We start from the raw sequence: 24,733 nt of genomic DNA, 5'->3' as shown, positions 1-24,733 counted from the left end.
GCTATAATAGAATGTGAGCTGTTACATAACAAAATCTGTGTATGTACTTATCAAATGTTTCACATTTTGTGACACCAGGTAATTCTTTGGAAGGCAATAACACAACAACACAGGGCACTCAAAAAAATTACTCTTTGAATGAACATAAAATCATGGAAAGTCTTTCCACATGATTAACTTGCTTTATTTCAGCATTATGCAATTCTGTTATTCCAATTTAACGTACTTACGTTGGGTCAACTTAATTTATTAAGGTTGATTCAACTTATTTACTATGGCTAGGCACAGCCTAATTTAATAGTGTCAGCCCAACTAATTTGCAATGTTTTGGACCAATTAATTAATTTAATTTAGCCTGACAAAAGTTCTCAATGCTGAAAGAAAGCCATTTAATCACATGGAAATCCTTTCCATGATTTACATGAATACATTAATTCAAAGAATAGTTTTTGAGTGCATTTACAAAACCTTTTACAAGATTTTATTGGCTAACCAGAAGACAGAAGTTTTGTTAGATCCATGGCATGCAGTTATTTATTATTAGATCAACTTAAAAAGTTATTAGTAGGTCCTCACCCCAAGCACACGCTCTACACTTCACCACAATGGTAACCTCCAAAAACACTAACATAACACAAACATTTAAATACCAACATAACAAAACATTAAGCATTTAAAAGTCTCTCAATTTTCTCATCTTGTTAAAAATGCATCAAATTGCACTTTATTTAAACATTAACTCTCCGAATTCTGCCCCTTTGCAAAGCATGATGGGAAGTGAAAGTCTCATTTCTTTGGGTTACTTGATTGAAACGTAAACATCAAGCTATGTCAAAGAGTAACGGTTTTAAGTCAGTTTAACATGAATCAATTACATTTGAACCAGAAACATAATATAATGGTGTTAAATCAAGATGAATTGCTTAAATAAAGTGAACACCATCATATATCATTTCTTTTAGTGTAAGCACTGAAAAAAATTGTGTGTTGGATTTACATGATATAATCATGTACATCGGTTCCACGTGAATCGATTAAGTTAAAGGGGCTATATGCGTTTTTCTGAAATTTAAACTCGCAACTGACACCTGTGGCCAAAAAACAGAACTGCTCTCATTTTCTGCTCGCTCTCGCAGCGGTGGTGACGTCACATCCGCAGACAGCGCGGGAAAAGACGACCCGCCAGAAAATAGGAAAAATAGGATACAGGCTTAATAGGTGCACCCACTGTGAGCGGACAAGGTGTCAGTATGCTCATCAGGAGATGTTTGAGTCATAAATGGTAAAATAAAAAGGCTATTGTTACGTTTATTATGGGGAAAAAGTTGCATATAGCCCCTTTAAACAAACACAATTTGTTCACATAATCTCAACATAATGGAATGAAGTAATTTTTAAGAAACCGAATTGAGTAGTCTCACAATGATTTTAATATGGCTCCCTAACAACAGTGGTGCACACGGGGGCTTGAGACCCTGCCTCTTTAATCAAAACACTCAAGTTTATTTCTGTATATTTTTGTTGTCACTTGACTGATCTATGACGCTGTACTCAGTTGCTTTCATTATATTTGCCAGCAATAACACATCATATACATGTTAAGTGCTAAGTGTGACATGCTCTTTAATGACATGTGCTGTATCAGTCCACAGCCTAAGTAACCCAGTGGTAACAATGGTAACCCAGTGTAATTTAAATGGTTCTTATAATTCAAACATAATTAAACATTAAACAATAAATAAACAATATAAAGTCTCCCCCTTTTCTCATTTTGCCCAAAAACACATAAAATAACACTTAATTTCAACAATTTTACTCTAGTCGTCAAGTCCCAAGCAAAGCATGCTGGTAACTACAGTTTCAGCAAAAATCATTTTCGAGTACTTAATTGGTTCACTTTCACCCCAAATAATTTAATCTAGTAGATTGCAAATTTTTTAAAGAATTACATTAATCGAAAGCAATGAAATCATGTTTAGGAGAGAAACACAAATTTGTTGCCTAGATTACAAATAATATGATTAAGTAACTGGAGAACATGTGTTTTCCTGTTTTTTCAGTGTAATAGACCTTATGCAATGCCATATTTCATTTTGTCAGGAATGAAAACAAGACTGTGAGGGACAGAAGGACAGCATGTTCACTGGATTATACTGTTGGTTAACAATGTTCAGTTAGTGAAACATTCAAAAAATTAAAAATTGTAAGCAGACAAACACCTCTTTAAAACAGTGACCTTTGAAAATGAAAATACAATTCAATATGCTGTCTACCCTAAGGTCTATAGACAGAGACAGGTTTACACAAGTCTTGAATTTTGTTTTTTCATTGCATTTACTGAACCAGTGCCTCCGGATTCCTCAGATGATGGTAACCCCCCTAAAAAACCCACATAACAGAAACTCCTCTAAATTAGCATAGCAAAACATTTATTCTCCCTTTTAAGTGTCATGGCAAAGCATGCTGGGAAATAGAAATCCCAGCCCAGTTTCACTTTAATTGAAGTTTGTCGAAAATAAAAGAAACAAGTTCATAAAACTCAAAACAATGAAACATTTCAGATTACTTAAAATGTGTCAGTTTTGTGAACTCAAAAGAAAAAGAAAGTTCTAAATACTCATAAAAGATAACGACTGAAATAATTTGTTTAATTTAAGTTGGCTCTACTCAGAGGTGGGTAGTAACGAATTACATTTACTTCGTTACATTTACTTGAGTAAATTTTTTGGGTAACTTGTACTTTTAGAGTAGATTTAAAGATGGGTACTTTTACTCTTACTCAAGTAAATTTCTTGTGAAAAAACTGTACTTTTACTTAGTTACATTCGGTGGCGTTCCTCCGTTACTGTCAAATGGTAATAATTATATTATATATATTAAAATAAGTGAATATGACTTTCGCAAGTCTCGCGAAACTTTGGAGAGGCTGCTTCGCGAGAGGTTGCTACGCATCACCCGCTTATAATTAGCGCGCGTTTAGTCGGAAGATGATAGCCGAAGCAGAGGAAGATGTGTGTGAGCTACGGGAGGCAGATTGCCCGTGGCCTCAAGTTCAGTCTATGTTTTCACTCCAAGATGTCAAAAAGAATAGTTTCATAATGCGATGCATGTTGTGTGCACCAAAACGAACTGACATCTCTCAGCATACAATAATTCCACCCTGAAAAGAGCGGTAAGTGTCACAATGATGCCTATATTTGAACACTATTAACGGTCATTTTGGTAACTATGGGAAATTTCCCCTTATAATACTATTTCACACACTGTCCGAGTGTTTTCCTCATATGCGCTCTTGTGCAAGCAATGAATCGTTTGAATCCTCCAAACAACACACGTCCACGAACAAACGTTCACATTCACATATCCTTTTCTTCACAAAACGAAACAAATTGAATAGCCTAATGTGACGTCTTGCATTTATACACAAATCCGGACAGACACCTGTCTGAAGTGTAGAAAATACACACAGATAAAAACGGTATTGTATTTTATTCCTACCTAAAGAATAGCCTATATACTTATAAAAATATAAGAACAAAGTATGTTTTAAGAAGAGCTCTAGTTAGCCCAGCACACCATTAATTTACACTGTTTATCCATTAATCACACACACACACACACACACACATATATATATGTGTATATATATATATATATATATAGATATGTGTGTGTAATATATATATATATATATATATATATATATATATATATATATATATATATATATATAATATATATATAATATGTGTATGTGTGTATATATATATGTGTATATATATGTATTATGTATGTGTGTGTTTTATTTATTTATTTATATATATATATATATATATATATATATATATATATATATATATATATATATATATATATATATATATATATATATATATATGGTTCATTAGCTTACATTAGTTAACATGAACTAATAATGAACTGCACTTATTTATCTTTATGTTAATTTAAACATTTACTAATGCATTATTAAAATCTTGTTAACATTAGTCAATGCACTGTGAACTAACATGAATAAACCATGAACAGCTGGATTTTTATGAACTAACTTTGACAAAGATTAACTAATGCTGAACAGAGGTGTTGTTCATGGTTAGTTCATGTTAACTAATACATTAACTAATGTTAACTAATACAACCTTCTTGTAAAGTGTTACAGAGAGGTGTGTGAAAGCTCTCCAAGTAGCCTGAAATTCAGGGTTTTCGCTTCTTATCAATCAGATCGAAAGTAACTAGTAACTAACTACTTGAGTAGTTTTCTCATCGAATACTTTTTTACTCTTACTCAAGTAAATATTACGATTGTTACTTTTACTTTTACTTGAGTAAATATTTCAGTAAGTACTTGTACTTTTACTTGAGTACAGATTTTGGCTACTCTACCCACCTCTGGCTCTACTCAAACCAATTCCTTATTTTGAGCGTTAGCGTTTACAGTATTGCAGCATGTATAATTGCAGCATTTTGACCCTACCTTAAAGGGATAGTTCACCCCCAAAAAATTTCAATTCTATCATCATTTACTCACCCTCAAGTTGTTCCAAACCTGTAGGAATTTCTTTCTTCTGCTGAACACAAAAGAAGATATTTTGAAGAATACGGGCAACCAAACAGTTGACGGACCCCTTGACTTCCATAGTATGGAGGGAAACAGATATGGAAGTGATAGTGTCCAAGTGTCACATGTTTTGTTTCGCATCGGAAAAAAATCATATCTGGTTATATGACGCAATGTCAAAATTATTTATTATCAAAATAACACCATTGCCAATAATACCAATAACAGTACAATTGCATATGGTAAATGTGTTTTGAGGTCATAAGACAGTATTGTGCAAGGAACCGTGCAAAAATAAGTCTCTCACAATAAATTGTGTGAAAGGGAATAAATGTTATTAGTCGTTTATACCTTGTTCATTTCATAATTTAATCAAAACGGCAGTTAATTGTATGTATAGGTATATAAAGGAAAGGTGATAATAAATATAAAGGAAGGGTGACTAACATACAGGAGTATGAATATCTAAATATTTAATTGCCCATATTTTCATATAAGGTATGTCTTAACAGCAACAGTATGAATTGTCTGGCTACAAACATTGTTTTGTTTTCAGTAGAAGAAATAAACTCATACAGGTTTTGAACAACATGAGGGTGAGGATATGATGACAGAATTTTCCTTTTCGAGTGAACTATCCCTTTAATGTTGATACAGTGGTGAGATGAGATGTTGTGCCATCTATGTCCTTATCAGTGTGGCTAATATCAGACACAGCCATGCTCCCAAACTGACACCAGAAACTGCCATTAGATAAATCTCTCCAGGGATCAAATACCAACAGTACGTGGTGACCCAAAGGCCTCTTATGAGAGAAATATTATAACTTTACAATTGGGCTGACAAAAAAAAAAAAAAAAATTAAAACACCATCTGCTTGAATATGATTTTCTTTACAACAACAGTATTTCCAAGTATTTACGAAGAGAAATACATACATTACATGCAATATTTTTCTAACAGTAAAAACAAACAGTTTCATTATCAAAAATGTGTATATCAAATGATAATTTTAAGGAAAAAAAAGTAAGAAGTATTTTAATTCTTAGAGGGATAAAAGGATGAAGAAGAATTGTATAAGCATCACAATTTGTTTATCAGTTTGATATTACAAAATAATAAATGAACTGATTTGTTTTTTTGATTTGCCTAAATCGCTGATCTGTTTTTGAACACAGAACTAATGTTTTCTTGTCACGCTGCTTGTTGGCAAACCTCCTGGCGAGCAGACGTTCGTTCATGAGTACATGGTGAGTCCTATCCACTAAAACACAGATACACAGAAATAGGTTGTGAATGTATGAACTTTGAATAACCAAAAGAAAATCAAGCTTGAGTTTTATTAAACACTTGGTTGGAGATTTGAAACAAATGTAAATGTTTACATCAGGATTACCTCACTCTCATTAAGAGATATCTTCCCACTTTCACAGAGTCTCTGAAATATGCCTGATGAAGAGAATAAAGGCTGTTATAATGTAATAAATCAAAAAACATAATATCAGGCAGGGTATTTAGCTCAAGCCTTATTTTAGCTCAAGGCCCTATTTTAACGGTCTAAGCGCATGGTCTAAGGTACACGGCGCGAGTGCACTTTAGGGCATGTCCGAATCCCTTTTTGCTTGTGAAAGACTGAGAAAACTTGCATAACGTCAAGTTGTCTGGTGGAAGACAATGATTCAATCAGTGGGACGTCGGCTGCGAAAAGAGTCCTCTCAGTGAGTAATTGTCTTCCACCAGACAACTTATGGCCTTATTTTGCATGTATTTACCTTGCCCCGAACTTCCCCCATCTTATTCCACTTCATGTTGAGAGATCACTTGGAATTCACCCAAAATCTATTGGATTTAATGTCAATTCTCACTATACAGTATTGTATGTGTTTGATATCGTTTGAAATGTCTTAGTGCGAATGGTACAAAAATCTCATAACCACATAAGTATACAAGAACTTAATAAGAGTTTTTAGAGCTTAGAGATATTTTTACTCATGACGGTGGGTGTGGCTTTTGGAGCCATTTGGTCTCTTCTTCCAATCCAGACAAATGGGAACTCGATTCCATTTAAATTCCCTTTGTTATCATGTATTTCCATTTGAAAAAGTTATTTAAGGCGATGTAGTAGTGAGTTCGGGGCGCAATACTTTAATAAGATTGGCCCGTAACACAGCGAATGATCTGTGTTACCTAATATTCAGAAAAGTCAGGAAATCTTTCACTCTTTAGGCTATTTTGGAATATTTGATGTTATGTACGAATTATCTTTGAATTGATTGTGTAATCGGCATTATACATTTACCTGACTGTTAATAAAATTTTTACATTTTCATCCTTTCTGAATTACTCTGTAATTATTAACTATCTCCAGTACGGAACGATATTATTGCAACAAAAGGTTAAAACAGAATGATTAAATGTGTGACTAACTATTAAATATAAATGACCAAACAACCAATTGGCATTCTATCCTAAATTTGACAATATGATAAATGGAGTCAGATAAAGAATATTATAATCAAATCCATTTTGCCCAGCTGAAACACGAACGTGCAACGGCCTTCAGTCGCAACTCGTTACCGTTCATTGGAGCGAGATTTTAATGGTCTTAAACTAATTTAACGACGGGAAAAATGGTTGGCGCGACAGGCGCATGGTCTAAAAGTGTTGTACCTATTAGTCTCTTAATGAGTTAAGGGTGTGTTTTGGGCTTAACGTGCAATAATCCTTTTTTTTATTTTATGTTTGTGTGCTGCTCCGTGTCCCTGTGTGAGTGATAAGCAGAGTGTACGCACGTTGCTACCGCCTATAGGGACATATTAATAACACACTCTTTAAATAACAAAAAAAAGTGCCATTGACTTTAGACCAGGTTTTTGTTGGTCAATTGCACAGTCGTTTTCAGTTGCCTCAAAATAGCAACGCGCCAACAATGCGCCTGAACACACCTCGTTTTCAGACTAGCACAAATGGGTGTGTCGCGCCTGGTGCCGCATTGTTCCGGGTGTATGATAGGGCCCAGAGAGTTAAAATGGCCCGTAAATGTTTCATTTCTGGGGCCAGATTTACTAACAGCTTGCGCAAGCGCAAACCCTCTGTTGTCGTTAAAAAACTACTGTCAGGATTTGCTAAAGACTTGCAGTGAAAAATTAGCGTTGAAAAGGCGTGGACAGGGTTATTTTTGCGGCTGACCTTATTGCATATGCATTTGTAGGAGTTTCCCTTTCAGACGCAAAATTTATGGGAGGAGAGCATTTAAATAAATCACGCAAGGTGATTTACTAAGGTTTGCGTTCGTTTGCGCCATTATTTACCACCTAAAAAAGCCTGTCTTAAACCAGATGATAGACTGATAGATTGTGTTGGTCATTATGGAAATGATCCGGCTGCGTCTGTGTAGTCTGTGTACGCGTCATCAGTAGATCACTAGCAGAACTTTTCACTTCCATCGGCACTTTTTTAGAAATGCGCTCTCATGCTAATTTGCCCTGTTTAGTAAATCTGGCCCCGGTGTGAAAGGGACTTCACACTTGTTTTGTTATTAAAAAACAAACAAGTAAACCCAGTTCAGCTGAGAAAAAGTAACGTAAAAGTAACATTACTTTCCATAAAAAGTAACTAAGTAACTCAATCAGTTACTTTTTTTAGGGAGTAACGCAATATTGTAATACATTACTTTTACAAGCAACTTTCCAACTTAACATGTGAGTGTTTGTGCTGGGATAGGCTCCAGCCTTTCGTAAAAGGAAGTTAGAGAGAGACAGGGAACATCAAATTGCTTTTCAGTCTAGTAGTATTACTCACTAGCCATGCAGTTCAAACGCATGACAAGACATATGAAACCCTCCAGAGAGATCTGTTCCGAAGCACCCCCATACCGCACAACCATGAGATTCAGGATGTCTTCATTTAGATGCATGCCTAGGGTACAAAGACCATGACGTAAATACAGTATCTATAATGTGTGAATGAAAACATATATTTTATCACAATATCAATATCTATGTGGAGGGACTTGACTGGCCTGCACAGATAAATATATATCACAATATCTCTATATTCAATTTTATAGGTCACTGGGCAGCTATGCCGTGAGTAACAGATACCACCAGCAACTATATTAGTTTGTAAAATTAAGTTAACTATTGAATACATTTATACTACTAAGGAAATTACAATATTTTCAACAATGTTTTACTGCAGCAAAGTATAAACTGTATAAGCCTCAACCTGTCTTCTCTAATGCATTTTGCAGTTCGCTCAAAGACAGAACGCCATCTTTGGAAGAATCCATGCTGTAGAAGATATCCTGTAAAAAATGTAAGTGTCTTATTAAAACTCAAAACATCTATGTTTCTTGTCTTAATACAATAATAATACATAGCTAAATTCTAAACTCAATTCCACTCACCTTGTACGTCATAATGCGGGTCCACAGACGAAGAAATTCTGATCCACGAAGTGTTCCAGTGACAGAGAGCTATTTTTATTGTTACAGTTAGGGAATATTTCTACAGCAAAAACATGTTTCTTCACATTACGACTGGAAATACAAGCTGAACCATGGGGTTCATACACTTACCAAAAGTATTGGGACATCCCTCCAAATCATTTAATTCAAGTGTTCCAATCACTTCCACGGTCGCAGGTGTATAAAATCAAGCACTAGGCATGCAGACACTTCTACAAACATTTGTGAAAGAACGGGTTGCTCTCAGGAGCTCAGTGAATTCAAGCTTGGTACCGTGATAGGTTGCCGTCTGTGCAATAAGAAATGTCCTCATTGCTAAATATTCCACGGTCTGTTTGTAGTATTGTAACAAAGTGGATTGGGAACAACAGCAACTCAGCCATGAAGTGGTAGGCCATGTATAATCACAGGGCGGGGTCAGCGCATGCTGAGGCGTGCAGTGCGCAGAACTCGCCAACTTTCTGCAGAGTCAATAGCCACAGACCTCCAAACTTTGTGTGGCCTTCAGATTAGCTCAAGAACAGTGCGTAGAGAGCATCATGAAATGGGTTTCCATGGCCGAGCAGCTCATCCAAGCCTTACATCACCAACTGCAATGCAAAGTGTCGGATGCAGTGGTGTAAAGCACCGCCACTGGACTCTAGAGCAGTGGAGACATGTTCTCTGGAGTGACGAATCACGCTTGACGCATCTGGGTTTGCCGGTTGCCATAAGAACGGTACTTGCCTGACTGCATTTTGCCAAGTGTAAAGTTTGGTGGAGGGGGGATTATGGTGTGGAGTTGTTTTTCAGGGGATGGGCTTGTCCCCTTAGTTCCAGTAAAAGGAACTCTGAATGCTTCAGCATACCAAGACATTTTGGACAATTTCATGCTCCCAACTTTGTGGGAACAGTTTGGGGATGGCCCCTTCCTGTTCCAACATGACTGCACACCAGTGCACAAAGCAAAGTCCATAAAGACATGGATGAGCGACATTGATGTTGAGGAACTTGATTGGCCTGCCCAGAGTCCTGACCTCAACCCGATAGAACACCTTTTGGGATGAATTAGAGCAGAGACTGCAAGCCAGGCCATCTCGTCCAACATCATTGCCTGACCTCACAAATGCGCTTCTAGAAGAATGGTCAAAAATTCCCATAAACACACTCCTAAACCTTGTGGAAAGCCTTCCCAGAAGAGTTGAAGCTGCTAAAGCTGCAAAGGGTGGGCCAACATATTAAACCCTACGGATTAAGAATGGGATGTCATTAAAATGAATGTGCATGTAAAAGCAGGTGTCCCAAAACTTTTGGCAATATAGTGTATATCATCGTTCAACAAACTATTTTTTTATCGTTTTTTATACATTTTTAAGGGGGAAGAAAGGATACATCTGACATGGCAATTATACTTCTGCAGGAATCCAGGCCAAATCCTTCAGTATTTTTATTTCCTAAAAGGTACGAGTCACATTTGTGAGATTTATGAGGCAATTTAAGATTTCTAAACTGTAAAACTTTCTAGCTGTATTTTACATAAAACACTCACCTCTAAGCAGATTTTCATGAAGAAGCTGTTGAAGTTTCTCAGCATCAACAACTTTGTACTGTTTCCAAAAAAGACATTCAAGAGTTTGAAGCTTGTAGCAGCTGTACTTTAATTTTGGATCCGATTAAAAAAAAAATTATTAAAAAAAAAAAAAATGTATATATATATATATATATATATATATATATATATATATATATATATATATATATATATATATATATATATATATATATATATATATTAGCTTTCATATTTACCTGATCAGAATATTGTCGAAACAGAGTTTTCGTTTTCAATCCTTCGTCCACTTTGTCCTAAACATGAGAAAAGAGATGGCTGTTATCGGCAATTACTTTCACAAATAGAGTTCCCATTTCTAAAGCAGAAAATAAAGCTCTGATAAAACAATCTACTTTTTACAATTTTCAAATAATATCAGATGTACATTAAAATCGGATTCCCGAATCTACCTGATCAGAATATTGTCGCAACAGAGTTTTCGTTTTCAATCCTTCGTCCACTTTGTCCTAAACATGAGAAAAGAGATGGCTGTTATCGGCAACTACTGTCACAATAGAGTTCCCATTTCTAAAGCAGAAAATAAAGCTCTGATAAAACAATCTACTTCTTACATTTTTTTTTTGTAAAGTTTAACTTATTTAACATTATATTTATTTGATTCAAAATATTTTAGAATTAATTTATATAATCAACAATAGTCAATAATATAATATTCAATATGCAGAGAAGGGTGTTTATGTATTAGATTCTGAAGTTGTAATAATTATCCTAACTTTATTTGTACAATTGATTTCATTCCCATCTTAGGGGAATGAACAAAAACAGGACAAAGATAAGGTTACGGTAGGTAGCGGTATGTTGAAAGAAGCAATATTTCAGTGACTAATTACACTTATTGACAAAATCAATACTAAAAATTTTACAAAATGATTCGGTGTATTATTACCTCGCCTAAAAGATCCACAAGAAAATCTTTCTCAGTCCTTTCTGTGTCCTTTCTGAATTAAAAACACATATTTAAAAAAAAAATTAGCCTGTGTAATAAAGCACACAATTGTGAACATTTCATTGTATAAATTAAAGTCGGTTTTTCATATTTCCAAGCATAAATAATTACTTAAAAGTTGAATATTGTAAAGTGGTCAATCGCTCCGTCCTTCATGCAACTTACTGAATGTTGATCTCATTTTTGCACAGAATGGACAGGATGAATTCTGCGTTCTTATTAGGGTAGAAAGTGGAGGGGACAATGAGATACTCTCCTGGCTCCAGTCGGAAGAGTTTCATCACCTGTCTTGCATCCTGATAGTCCCCGCTCATTGCCACAGGCTTTCTGCTATAGAAAAAGCTTGATCCAAACTTTCCCTCAGATCTCATCTAAAGGATAATGAAACAAAAACAAGTTTCACTGAACATGTCAAATTAAAGGAACACGCCACTATTTTTGAAAATAGGCTCATTTTCCAACTCCCCTAGAGTTGAGTTCTCTCATTCCTGAATAGAAATCAAGGAACTTTGCTGCCATACCATGAGTGCAGCGGCGCAATGATATTACACAGCGCCTGAAAATAGTCCACAGCACACTCCCTGTGCAAGCAGGTTGTCACGTTGGTTATGTTGACTGAAGTTAGCCTATTTTCAGGCGCTGTGTAATATCATTGCGTCGCTGCACCCATGGTACGGCAGCAAAGTTCTTTTATTATTACGCAGGAATGAGAGATTAGTTCCTAGCCTGCTAACGGTCTAATCAGATTCAATGATCTATGCTAAGCTATGCTAAAAGTGCTACTGCCAGACCCCGAGATCGGCTGAATGGATTCGAAAACGGTAAAACTCAACTGTTTAACTCTAGGGGAGTTGGAAAATTTAAATTAGTCTATTTTCAAAAAAAGTGGCGTGTTCCTTTATAGTGTCAGAAAGGTACAAAAACGTATGCCATATGTATTAATACAACCTGAAAAACTTTTTAAACCAACAACAGAAACTGTGAGTATTTTTACTTGCCTCGGGTGGAACCTGTGAAAGTTCAAAATAAAAACAAAGGTTACATTCTAATCACAAAGGCATCATTGTACAACCATATTTATTGCTTTTTTTTGTTAATACTGACCACAAACACACAGAAGCCGATGCCATGGTGTGCAGCAAGGCGTCTGTTTCTCTTGTCAGGTTTCTGTATGAGGGACACCAGAACATTGTTCTGGCCCTGCTCACAGGCCTTATCCAACTCATTAATCTTCAGCCAAAACTGGGGGTTGGAACAGTACGTGTCTACAATTACAAGACATGGGTGTTAGAAGCAGATTTGCATTGATGACTAGCTTTATAACTGGCATTAATAAAAAGCACCTAAGTGATTCATGCAGCCTCCAGCTGTACTCCCAGTAACCCAGCTGCCATGGTGGTACTTGGAAACCCAGTGACATGCAGACTTCCCTTCCATAAAATCAGGACAGGAACAGCAGATATCCATGTTGTCAAATGTTCTAAGGAAATCTTTCATTGGCATCCTGAGAAGAAGAAAAAAACTCTTCCTAAGTACATCCTAGACAAAATGTAATTCGGGTTTTAGTACACATTGTGATTGTTTTTGAACATGAACATGGTTCAAACTCACCAGAACTCTCCATTTTCGTCCAGAAGATGTTGTTTGCGGTCCTCCTCACTCACGGTGTTCCACAAGGGTGATCTGAAAGAATTATGTAAAACAAACATCAGAATAAAGGATCATTTTGACTGTGCAATAATCATGAAATTTCACAAACATTTTTCAAAAATTAGTTTTTACTGCCAGTTGTTCTGTTATTATGTTAAACTGCTACTATTGTGTGATATAATTCACGATTCCCTACCTATTGCTCAAGTATTTGGTAACATTTTTCTACTGTCTGTTCTTATGTAAGCACACCATGCTGACCCCTGTCCATCGCCGAAAGAGTACACCATTTCATGGAAACGGTATTTCCTGGTGGCTGTGGCTCTTTCAGCAGATAATGCGCCTGACACAAAGCAAAAATGGTTTAGGAATGGTTTGAGGAGCACAACGAGTTTGAGGTGTTGACTTGGCCTCCAATTTCCCCAGATCTCAATCCAATCGAGCATCTGTGGGATGTGCTGAACAAACAAGTCCGATCCATGGAGGCCCCATCTCACAACTTACAGGACTTAAAGGATCTGCTGCTAACATCTTGGTGGCAGGTACCACAGCACACCTTCAGGGATCTAGTGGAGTCCATGCCTCGACGAGTCAGGGCTGTTTTGGCAAGCAAATTCGGATGCTGAGTGCGCCGGAAAGGCTGCAACTTTTGCATAGTTTCTGCTTGCTGTTTAATAATCATTTGAAACTTAGCAAACTGGCAGCTCCAGAAAAGATTTATCTTGAACTCTGTCATGGAAACTAGCATGTGTAAACCTTAATTGAACAATTTATTAAAAAATTAAAAAGGAATTTATCAATGTATATAACATTGGACCAGTGGTTTGGAAAATGGATGGATGGATGATTCAGCTGCGGGCGCCATCTTCTGGCGAGACGCGGGAATTAATTCAATGTGGGACTCTTACAGTGCATTATGGTATTCTCCAGCTGTTGAACGTACATTGGTTGTATACTTGTTATTGCAGTGCATTGTGGGATTGAATGTGTGCACTCAATTTTGTCCACTACGGTTTCGGACACCACTACTAATGGATGTCCCCTCAAATGATGCACTATTTAAGGGTATAGGGCGATTTCGGACCCAGCCTCAGTTTCCTCATTTTGTGTCACGCATCTCTCTTTAGATTCAACTACACTGCACTGTTACAAACATTTGTTTGTTGTCATTTATTGGTTGTTTATTAATGTTTTGCTATTCGTGTGTATGAATTATCTCGTAGTGGTTTGTTTGTTGCTTTGAATGAGATCATTGTTGTTGTTGTGTTGTGTTTCAAAAAAAATTTTGTTGGTGTTGTTTTTTTGTGCTTTTTTGTGTTTTGTATATCCCAAAGAATAACATTTGTTGCATATAGGACTAAACTAAAAGGCCTGGTTTCACAGACAGGGTTTAGATTAAGCCAGGATTAGGCCTTAGTTCAATCAGGGCATTTAAGTAGCTTTTATAAACATGTCTATAAAAATATTACTGGTGTGCGTCTTGAGACAAAACCATTTTTAAGATATTTTAAGATGTGTCAGTGCAAGTTGCTTTCAGTTAAAACGGCTCAAACATGCATTTAGTCTGGGACTATAGCTTAAGCCTTGTCTGCGAAATCGGGGGAATATGTTTAAAATGTGTGGTTAAATAAAATCGGTTCTCACTTGTCACTCCAGTCTCCATTCCACTCACTGTCTCCCCAAGGGTTGAACAATCTCACCAGCTGAACTGGATATTTACCACTCATGACCTGTGGAGCATGATTTTAAACATTTAGTAGTATAAAAATGTGGCAAATCTTTCTAATATTACCAGTAGCTTTATTTTGTAATTTACCAGAATTATGAAGTATGTTTATTTTTAAATATTTGTCACGTTCAATAGGACGTTTTTTACTTTTTCCCTCAATTTCCCACATGCTTTCTAACAGGTACAAGCTTGTAAAATTCAAAAAGGAAAAAAAAAATGTGCCTGAAGCAACCCGTGGTTAAGGTTTCCTAAAAAAATAAATGTATCATCATACATGAAATTATATAGCTGCCATTATATTTAAGAAGGGGGTCCCTTGCTAATGGATTTTGGGGTGCTTGGCATCAAAAAGTTTGAACACCCATGATTTGATTTTTAGTACAGACCATTCAAAGTGATTTTTCCATTTCTCACTGTCTTAACAGAACCAGTGCTCGAAGTGGGCTCCTACATTTTAACCTCTGACCACCGCGCCCCTGGAATGTGATTTTAACCGAGATGAACCCATCTCCCGGGACCTTCCCCCACTGGCACTTTCTCCCCACTTCGAGCACAGAGCAGAACAAACACCAAGATTTATGAAAAAAGGTCAAATCATGTATAAACATGTAAAGCATGGGTGTGTGGCTTCCATTATCCTTTGTCCCTAAAATATTTACCTTGCGACTTAATATAAATCTGATGCATGCTGAGACTTGATTTTGTGCAGTCTTACCTGATAAACCTTTGTCACAGTGTAAGCGTGGCCCAGAACTATGCCATTTGGTAATCGTTGCTCAATCTGATTCTGTAGAAACGCAAAAAATATTTTAGAGACAGATGGCGTGGTTTTTTTGGGGAATCCAACACATAAAAAATATCCCTACTGCCTCATAGCTATCTTTGTGTCATACTCAGTAAATAGCAACAAAAATAAAAAGTTTCTGCATGGTAAATGTGTTCAAATTTAACCACTTCATGTGTGCAGTCTGCATTGTGACTGTTTGGTTTTTATTTGAAAAAAAAAGTGTCCCCATTATATGACCCCCCCCCCCCACACACACACACACACACACACACACACACACACACACACATTGGATGTTCTATAGTCTCATGCCTTCATTTGTGTGTGTGTTTGTTCTGGATTTTGCCAGATTTTTTATATTTTTTTTATTACTAAAAAAATCAAAATTTTCCCCCATTCATTCCTATGGCGGTCAAATTGACCCGAGAGGGAAAGATTTGTTACTATTTTTATTACAACCACATAAATTCCTCGGAACCAGCCGGATTTTTGTGTGTATTCCAAGTTCAAGTGTGACACAAGTCCCATGGTCTCGGTCCACTCCAATGATCATTCAATTTTAAAAAATGTAAGGAAAATTAATTTTGGGTGAAATGGCCCAAGGAGAGCATATTAAGTGTAACTAAAATCTGAAAAACCACAATCCCTTAAAAAAAAATTCTGCAATTTATGTTTTTGGCATGACCACAGTATCTCTACAATAGTCTTGTTTTGTTTTTTTTTGCTTACCCCTGGTGGAGTTTCACAGCCCATAAGGACCTCTGACTGGAAAGCACGGTACATTATCTCCCACAAATCACTCGGAGCCGTTTTCAGAGTGTAGTGCATATGAACCCCACCGGTGAAGTCCATGAGGCCCTCAGACACCCGGCCAGTGTGCATGTCAGCGTAGGAGCCGCACACCCTGTAACAGACATTCAAACTCTAAATTGTATGCCGCAATGTAACCCATAAATTTGAGAGCTATTCCTGCACACAAATCACAGGTCGGATTACAGCCGTGCTTATATTGAATACAACAGCACTACTGCTTACATACTTGAAATTATTAGACTTTAAAAGATGTTAAGGCACTTACTTGGCATATGCTTTCTCCAGCAAGGCTGGCCAGAACTCGTTATATGTTTTTGATTTCACAAAAATCAGCTGGCGGTTGATTGTTGGCAGTTTGTCATCAATCACAACGTCATACCATTTTCCAAATCGCCAGAACTGAAAGTTTAAATGAGCAGAACAGAGGAATAACTATTGCTTGGGGTTTCGATTCCGGATAATATGATCAAAAGTATGGCATGAAATAAGAGGAATTTACCCGGAAGTGAAATAAGCCAGTATAATTTTGGCTGAATGATTGTCCGTCTGGGACAACCTTCTGGAGTAATTTGCTCTGAAATGTTAGAGCCCCAACAGAGGCCAGAAACCAGCAGTTCCCTGAGAAAAACAAAACAAAAATTGTCACAGTAAATTTGATATTTATCATATTCCACAACTCATTTCTGATTTATTTTCTAGTTTTGCAAGTGATATAATTTACTTTGTTTTCAGCAGAAATTGAAGCCCAAATATAGCCACCAATGACACAGACAATGATTTTGTTGCCATGCATCTTTTCAAATATAATATGTGTCTTTACAGATGTGTTAGTTTTGTATATTATATTATATTACGTCTGTGCCTTCCTGCCAATCTAATGTTAGCTTAATTTCCTGTCTCCAGAGACACCTTCATCTGATTGATTTTTGAAGGCAGCATATTTGTATCCTTCGCTACCTTTGATATCCCACATGCTTTCCATTCTGTGACAGTTGAGCTGGAAATAAAAGATGGAGTCCGAAAGTTGCGTTTGCTGGTCAGTTTGTGTGTAAATGTACGTTTTTTTAACCAACATTTTCTACTTCTGATGTCATTTCTAGCGAGAAATTACTACTGTAGTAATTAAATATTTGTTTAGTTCTCACCAAAGCGCTCTCTATTTAGCTGTAGATCATTAAACAGTTACACTGCCTTAGAAGTCTGTCCAAAATCAGTTTCGTGAGGTGCCTTCATGCACAAACTCTGCCTTACAAGTCATTGTCTGATAAAGCAGAGAGGCAACAAGTCAGCTGCCTAGGTTTTTGGATGAAGCCATTGACTTCAGGACGATGGAACCGGAAGTTCTAAAATTCTAACTTGTTTCTGCGTTTTGGCCTACAAAGTGATGTCATACCTGCACCACTCTATGGAAAAATACTGAGAGCACTTTTAACGCTTAGGTAGGCACTCTTTGTTATACTGGTTGAAGCCAAGCCTGCAGCACTCCTGTAAATAACTGAAGCCTGCGCACCTCGATCGCCCCCATGTGGTTGGTCCCAGTATAGCTCATAACCCCCGCCCCCCTAATGGACACGAGATGAACTAAACAATCAAATTACACTTCATATAATTTTTTTCCAAAGTTGGTTTCTGTCATTTTATGCATTTTTATTTTTATTTTTTATTTTAATTTCAAGTGTTTGGTTTTTTTTAAATAAGTTTAGTTTTAGTTAGTTATTTGATGCTATAAAAACGGGGGGTGTGACGTCATGATTGACAGCTGAGATTGACAGCTTCTCTGAGTGAAATGAAGGCACTAATGGACTTTTTTCGGGGGGTTTTTGGGAGGAGATTGGAGCTTTAGCTTTATCCATAACTGTTTATTTCACACCAACATAATGAATTGTTCTGCATCTGCGAGAGTGTGGGCGGGCTTTTGATATCGCGGCTCTACTTCATGCTCTCTACTGCGCAGACTCTGTCCCAAATCTGCGCAAGATGTCAGCGCCATATTCGGACCTCCGGAGGCTTCGGTTACTTTGCGTCGTCCATATTTTTTTACGGCCTATGGTTGAAACTCTCTTCTCATCTTGATAGCAATAGATAATATAAATATAATAATTTAAATATGTACATATCTCTTCTGTGGAAGTCTCAGGGCCAAAGAAATGCATGTCTGTTCATTGTATTGAATGCAATGATATGATGTTCTACCTGCCTGTCAATGTATGTATTTCCATACCTCTGCATACACATCACACGTCATCTGCGCACTTATGTTATGCGCTTAGGTTATGCGCTTAGGTTATGCAGAGTTGAAGACAGACAGTCACAGTGTGCCGCAAACAAACAGCAGCTGCCTTTTACAGTCCCTCCTGAACCGAAACAACCAGCTTATGCTGCGTAATTCTGTAGTTAAGAGATGGCAACCTGTGACGTTACTCAGAGCTGTTCACGTCCTCAGACTCAGATTTTTGTATTTCTATGGCGACGCTATCAACACCGAAATGAATCTGCAGCAGTCAGGTGGTACAACTAGAGCTCTAAGAGTTGTTTAAGTTCTATATTATTGTAGTGTTATGTGCTTTGAGAGGTAATTTAACACGTCTCGTGACGCTTTGCAGTGTTTTGGCGGAGGCGTGGCTTTGGAGACGCTCTAAGGGAGATGGGATCTTATGCTTTCAAAGCTAGTTTGCTATTGCTAGCAACTCCAAAATGGCCTACCCAAGCTTTAAGTGTCTACAACAACAATATTGTGGATACGCATACTGTACCTATATTCCCTTGGGCGTAGTCAAACCTAGACACTGACTCTACAATAAATTCAGCTGACTCTGGATACAATTTCTGAAAGAAAATAAGCAATACCTTCAGTATTTGGCATTTGATCAACTGATGCATTCTGTGAAAGGGATGTGTTTGATAGTGATTTTAATACTTTCAAGCATTTAGATTTTCACAGTCACATCTTTTAGCTTTCAACAAAAGTTAATTAGGTGTGTAATATTATCAGAAGACGTTAAAGATGATGTAGATTACATACAGTTGGTCTTATCCACTCCACTCGGGCCATTACTTCTGGCTCCAGCAGCCCTTCGCCAATGGAACGAGGGTCTGGCGGGAAAAACTCGTCAACAAATCTCTGTCTTGTCTTAAGACAGTAGTCTTGTAAAAACTTGTAGTCCTGATCCATGAACTTCAAAGGATTCGTTGCAGAGCCCATGCCGCCCTTCATGTTGCGGTCATCCATGACCTTTAGGCACATGCCATGTAGAACCGCTGGAGGAGGCATTTTGAAATCTTTCTGGATTTCTTTACTATTAAAAAGAGGAAATTACAATAAAAATACAAAGATATTACATTGCTTTAATAAAAGTTACCTCTATCACATTCATATCCAGCAGTTCCCATTGACCACCTGTGCCACCAGAAATACCAGCCACAATCTTTATTTTAAGAGGCAGGTCAATGTTTACCCTGACAGATCAATGTGTTCATCTTGCTGTTCTAAGATGACTGTTCTTGTTGGTATTCGTACCAAGAGTTTGTTCACTTGTTCTATCAAACCTATGATTTTTCTGTGTTGTAAGCCATTTGCGGCTTTTATCCAAAAGGCTTACATTTGTCACGTACGGTTCATGAATCCACTTGACTTCTTCTCGTTCTCTCTCTCTCTCTCTCTCTCTCTCTCTCTCTCTCTCTCTCTGTGTGAGAGTGTGTGTCTGTGTGTGTGTGTGTGTGTGTGTGTGTGTGTGTGTGTGTGTGTGTGTGTGTGTGTGTGTGTGTGTGTGTGTGTGTGTGTGTGTGTGTGTTGCACTAAAATAAAAGCATACAGAAGCATGTTTTCAGAATTGTTTTAAATTCTGCAACGTTAAAAACAAATCAGCACCACTAGTGCAAATGCAAATTCTGTTCTATATTATATAATAGACTATATGTACAGGCCTGGAGTAGCCATCGGAAGATTCGGAAGAATTCCCGGTGGGCCGCTGATAAATTGGCCCGGCAACTGTACCACTTTAACATACAGGATGCGGAAAGCACAAGTCTCCAGTTCATTTTTAATGAATGACGCACGGAAATCGACAAATCAGTGGTAGTCTCTGAGCGTGCACAGCTCTTCATAGCGGTTATAAATGGTATTAAAGAGCACCTATCATGGAATTTTGAAATTTACCTTTCATGTAGTGTGTAACATAGATCTAAGTGAACAAAAACATCCTGCAAAGTTTTAAATATGACAGTGCACCATATATATAGTTATTTTCTTTCAAAAGTAAGAGTCGACTCTGAGTCATTTTTAAGAATCGTTAGAAGGCCGAAGCTTTTTCTCTGACTATATATTTGATTCATTTGGATTTTGAGACTTTCATTTCGCCGGTTTGGCCTTACACGATCCACACACAGCTGTCTAAGAAAACGTGCTACCACTAGATGGCAGTATTCTGCCAAAACAGACTGCCTATAAGACGCAGTTTATGTGTCCTCATTATAAAGACTAGGAAAACGCTTAACAGTAGGCTAACGTTAAAAAGGTATTAATAACGCATAGGCTACTTTGTATAGGCAAGCAGATTAAATCAGGTTATGAACACAACATTGTTCATCACAACATTTTTCTCCCATAAAAAAAAACATTTTAAATGCTTAATATGCAATATAGCGCATGTTCAATAAAGTGTATAGCCTAGCTTCAACACTTCAATAATGTACTCAAAGTGCTCTGTTCTTTTTTTTAAGCTATATTATATGCAAAACTTCTTCTTTAGTACGCCTTAAGATAAGCTTAAAGGAGAAGTTCACTTTCAAATTACACACAGCCCATGACTTACCCTCAAGCCATCCAAGGTGAATTCCTTAATTTAGGATGGCTTGAGGGTAAGTCATGGGCTGGGTGTAATTTGAAAGTGAACTTCTCCTTTAAGAACATCTAAGTGTACTCAACTGTACACTTGAACCCATCTTGTAAACACTTTATTTTCATACACAGGTTCAAGTGTACTACAAGTGGTAACATTTTTTTTCTTAATACATTGTATGTTAAAAGCACATTTTAGTTCATATTCATGGTGTCTCAAAATAGCACAGTTGAGTACACTTAGATGTTATTAAAAGATTATCTTAAAAGGTACTAAAGAAGAATTTTTAGTATATTAAGTATAAAATTAGTTTACGGAAAAAGAGGACTTATGGAAGTGTACTTTTTTTTTTTTACCTGGGATGGTGACTAACAAGATTATGTTTCCATTTATGCATTTTAAAGGCATAATTGCTTTTTTATAGATGGATATACGACGCTTTAAATTTTTTTTTTTTGAAAGACAGGGAAAGCAAATGGGTGGAGAAAAAGTTACAGAGACTGAAGGGGTCACAGGAGACAGTTATAGAGCCAGGTAAGAAATAGTAAAGAATAGACTGAACATTTTCTAGTGTTTCTGTGCCCACAATTCAGCTGTAGCCTACTCCAGAAAATCACTGAGCGTTTTTCAGAGAGCCTCAAAACCAAGGCAGAAAATAGCCTATTACTTATTCATTATGATGTTTTGAATGTAAAAAACACATGAACGACCTCAGACAACAGCCAGTTCAGGACATCTTTAATATACTGTGTTCTCACAATACTACAATTCAATACGTAATACCAATGCTAATGAAATGTCATGCTTCTCAAAACCAATTTTGGTACTACAGGAAAAATTATTAATGGAAAAAAATGTTTTATTAATTAATTAATTAATGATAAAATAATGGCATTGTTTAGTGAAAATATTAAAAGTAACGCTTCATAAGCAATAAAACAAAGACTGTAAAATGTGTAGTTTTAGGTTTGTTTAAACTAATGTAATTCAGCTATGAGCACATTTGTACTATCGACATTCTGCAAGCCATAACTCTCAGTAGTGTTATCAGCAGTGAGGGCTAAGCCCCCCTAAGGGTGAAATCTTAGAACCGCTCCTGCTGACACGCTATTAGTTTGTACGCGATCCATCGCACCTACACATGACACAAATCACGTAATGCTCAGTAGCCTACATAAGTAGGCTACATATGGTTCTTTAATGTATTTGCATTGTACTAAAATGCGTTCATTTTCAATGGGCATATATGCGGCTGAAACTGGTAGCCTAGTGCATCCCAAATTTTTCAACATTAACATTTTAATATAACATTATCATAATTATGCCTTTAGAAAAATGTTTTTTTTTGAGGAGGCGGGGTAGTGCACCATAGGGCTCCTGTGGCGTGGCCTAAGTTTTCTCCATAATGCCATTTTTTTTCCCCCTTACATTACTTTTACTTTTTTACTTTAAGTAGTTTTGAAACCAGTACTTTTACACTTTTACTTGAGTAAAAAGCTTGAGTTGATACTTCAACTTCTACAGAAGTCTAGTATCTATACTTCTACCTGAGTAATGAATGTGAACACTTCTGACCCCTCTGCTCTGATCGCTTCTATCTTCTCCACGGGGTTGTCCATTGAGTCCCTGCCCTCCCAATTAAGTGTTGACCGTTCCAGGCACCATCTCTTCATCTGACCCTGTTCCACTACTCTCACCTGTGACTCTCAATAAAGATTATTGTTTCACTCGCATCTGAATCCTCTGTCTTATTCCCAGTGACAAAATTTCATTTAAAGTATACATTCTATCAAACCTGGTACAATGCTCAACTGTTTATGCTGCAGGAATACAGACATAACACATTATAAACCCTTAACAACATCTACAGACGTAAATATTTAATTTTGCATATATTACAGACTAAAGACAAAGTACCGGTAATTAAATTCATACAAGTATTAGTACGATCCATAAAGTGTTTTTAAGATCAACTTATAGCATTACTGACATGAATAAGATGTATACGTACCTTCAGAGATGCAATGAGTTTTCACCCAAGTGCCTGGTAATCTTCTCCGTCTGTGACTGGCTTTTATACACTCTTGCCCAACCTCAAGCTTTAAAACACTTTTAGAAGCCCCGCCCCCTCTTATGTTTATAACAAAGAAGTGATTGACAGAAGCTCATCTGAACCTTTGTCATCCACATTTGCCAAAAGACAAAACGTTGGTCTACATATTTCCCATAAGCAAGTTATTATTGTTATTATTATTATTTTCTTGGAGGACAGAAAAAATGGTCAGATGTGCATTGTTTATTTCTGTGCATAATATTATGAAATACATGCTGTAATATACACTCTATTACAGTTTATAACATGTTTTCTTTTGCGGTATGGGTTTATGTTAGGCCTCCAAAAATGCATTCAGTGAAGCAGAAACCAGTTGATCCTGCCTGGACTTGCTTTGAATGTGGAATTCTACCACAGGCTTCATCTTTATAATGGTCATGAGTTACAATTTATATTCATTTGAAATAATATATGATATATTTATTATGATGAGTATAAAATATATAAATTATGACCATAGTTAGTAATAGTATATGTGACATTTCTTGACAGATGAACACTCGTGACAGGTAGGTCTGCTTAGGAATTTAAATCCTTGTGCTAATACAGTACATGCAAATTAAAACCAGTCAAGTCAGATCAAGTGCTGTCACTGTACAAGAGGAGTAGTTTGATGGAGCCAAACAATTAGAATTTGCAATCGTTTTGAAAGTGCGAGTTCTCTTTGGAAAACAAATACGCCAAGGTAAATATCTTTTAAAAACTACAAAACCATCATGTTTTAAGTCACAATAAGCAGACGTATAGGCTACAAATAACCACTGGTGTCGCAAAGCAAGTTGATTAGTCGCATAGTAGCATGTTCATTTTTTTTATTATTAACGAGACCCTCAGACCATTCAAAAGTTCACTGTGTTATTGTTTGTACATAATATTCAAGAATAAAATTCCTATTTCTTACACAAATTTCTGACGGAAAGCCAACAATTGGTCATGTGTTTTGTGACTTTGACTGAACAAAGTAAACAGGACAAAGAGAAAAAAAACCTTTTTTTTAATCATAAATTCACCAACACTCTTGGGTCCAAATGGGTGTTTTAGCCTCATTGTCATAGAAGAACCATTTTTGGTACCCCAAAGAACCTTTCAGTCAACAGTTTTTAAAAGAAAAACATGTTCTTAGTGTGAAGAACATTCTAAAAATTCTTATTAAGAACCGTATGTGATGAAAGGTTATATGGATTTTAAAGACTCTTAATGG

The 24,733-nt window shown here is 36.6% G+C and overlaps 1 protein-coding gene across 2 annotated transcripts; it reads right to left on the bottom strand.

Annotated features, from left to right (window-relative positions):
- Positions 1-1,346: 1,346 nt before the first annotated feature.
- Positions 1,347-23,499, bottom strand: LOC307136087 (calpain-1 catalytic subunit). 2 transcript variants are annotated; one of them, XM_079832844.1, is made up of 23 exons: positions 23,431-23,499; positions 19,604-19,877; positions 19,335-19,407; positions 17,081-17,199; positions 16,847-16,980; positions 16,498-16,672; positions 15,697-15,768; positions 14,897-14,982; positions 13,214-13,285; positions 12,946-13,106; positions 12,703-12,867; positions 11,768-11,973; positions 11,543-11,594; positions 11,046-11,102; positions 10,833-10,889; positions 10,573-10,630; positions 10,416-10,477; positions 8,985-9,053; positions 8,804-8,882; positions 8,378-8,494; positions 5,973-6,025; positions 4,418-5,840; positions 1,347-2,666 (listed from the first exon to the last, which is right to left on the bottom strand). In XM_079832844.1, exons 2-12 carry the CDS (start codon positions 19,850-19,852, stop codon positions 11,963-11,965), a joined length of 1,317 nt encoding a protein of 438 aa, XP_079688970.1. In that variant the 5' UTR covers positions 19,853-19,877; positions 23,431-23,499; the 3' UTR covers positions 1,347-2,666; positions 4,418-5,840; positions 5,973-6,025; positions 8,378-8,494; positions 8,804-8,882; positions 8,985-9,053; positions 10,416-10,477; positions 10,573-10,630; positions 10,833-10,889; positions 11,046-11,102; positions 11,543-11,594; positions 11,768-11,962. The 2 variants fall into 2 exon arrangements, with proteins under 2 accessions (XP_079688970.1, XP_079688971.1); XM_079832845.1 differs by having other exon boundaries at positions 22,967-23,488.
- Positions 23,500-24,733: the final 1,234 nt, after the last annotated feature.

Source organism: Gobio gobio (assembly GCF_949357685.1).
Source record: "Gobio gobio genome assembly, chromosome: 13".
In the NCBI taxonomy this organism is placed as follows: Eukaryota; Metazoa; Chordata; class Actinopteri; order Cypriniformes; family Gobionidae; genus Gobio; species Gobio gobio.
The sequence above is the reverse complement of the archived record's forward strand: the minus strand, read 5'-3'. Positions and strand labels throughout refer to the sequence as shown.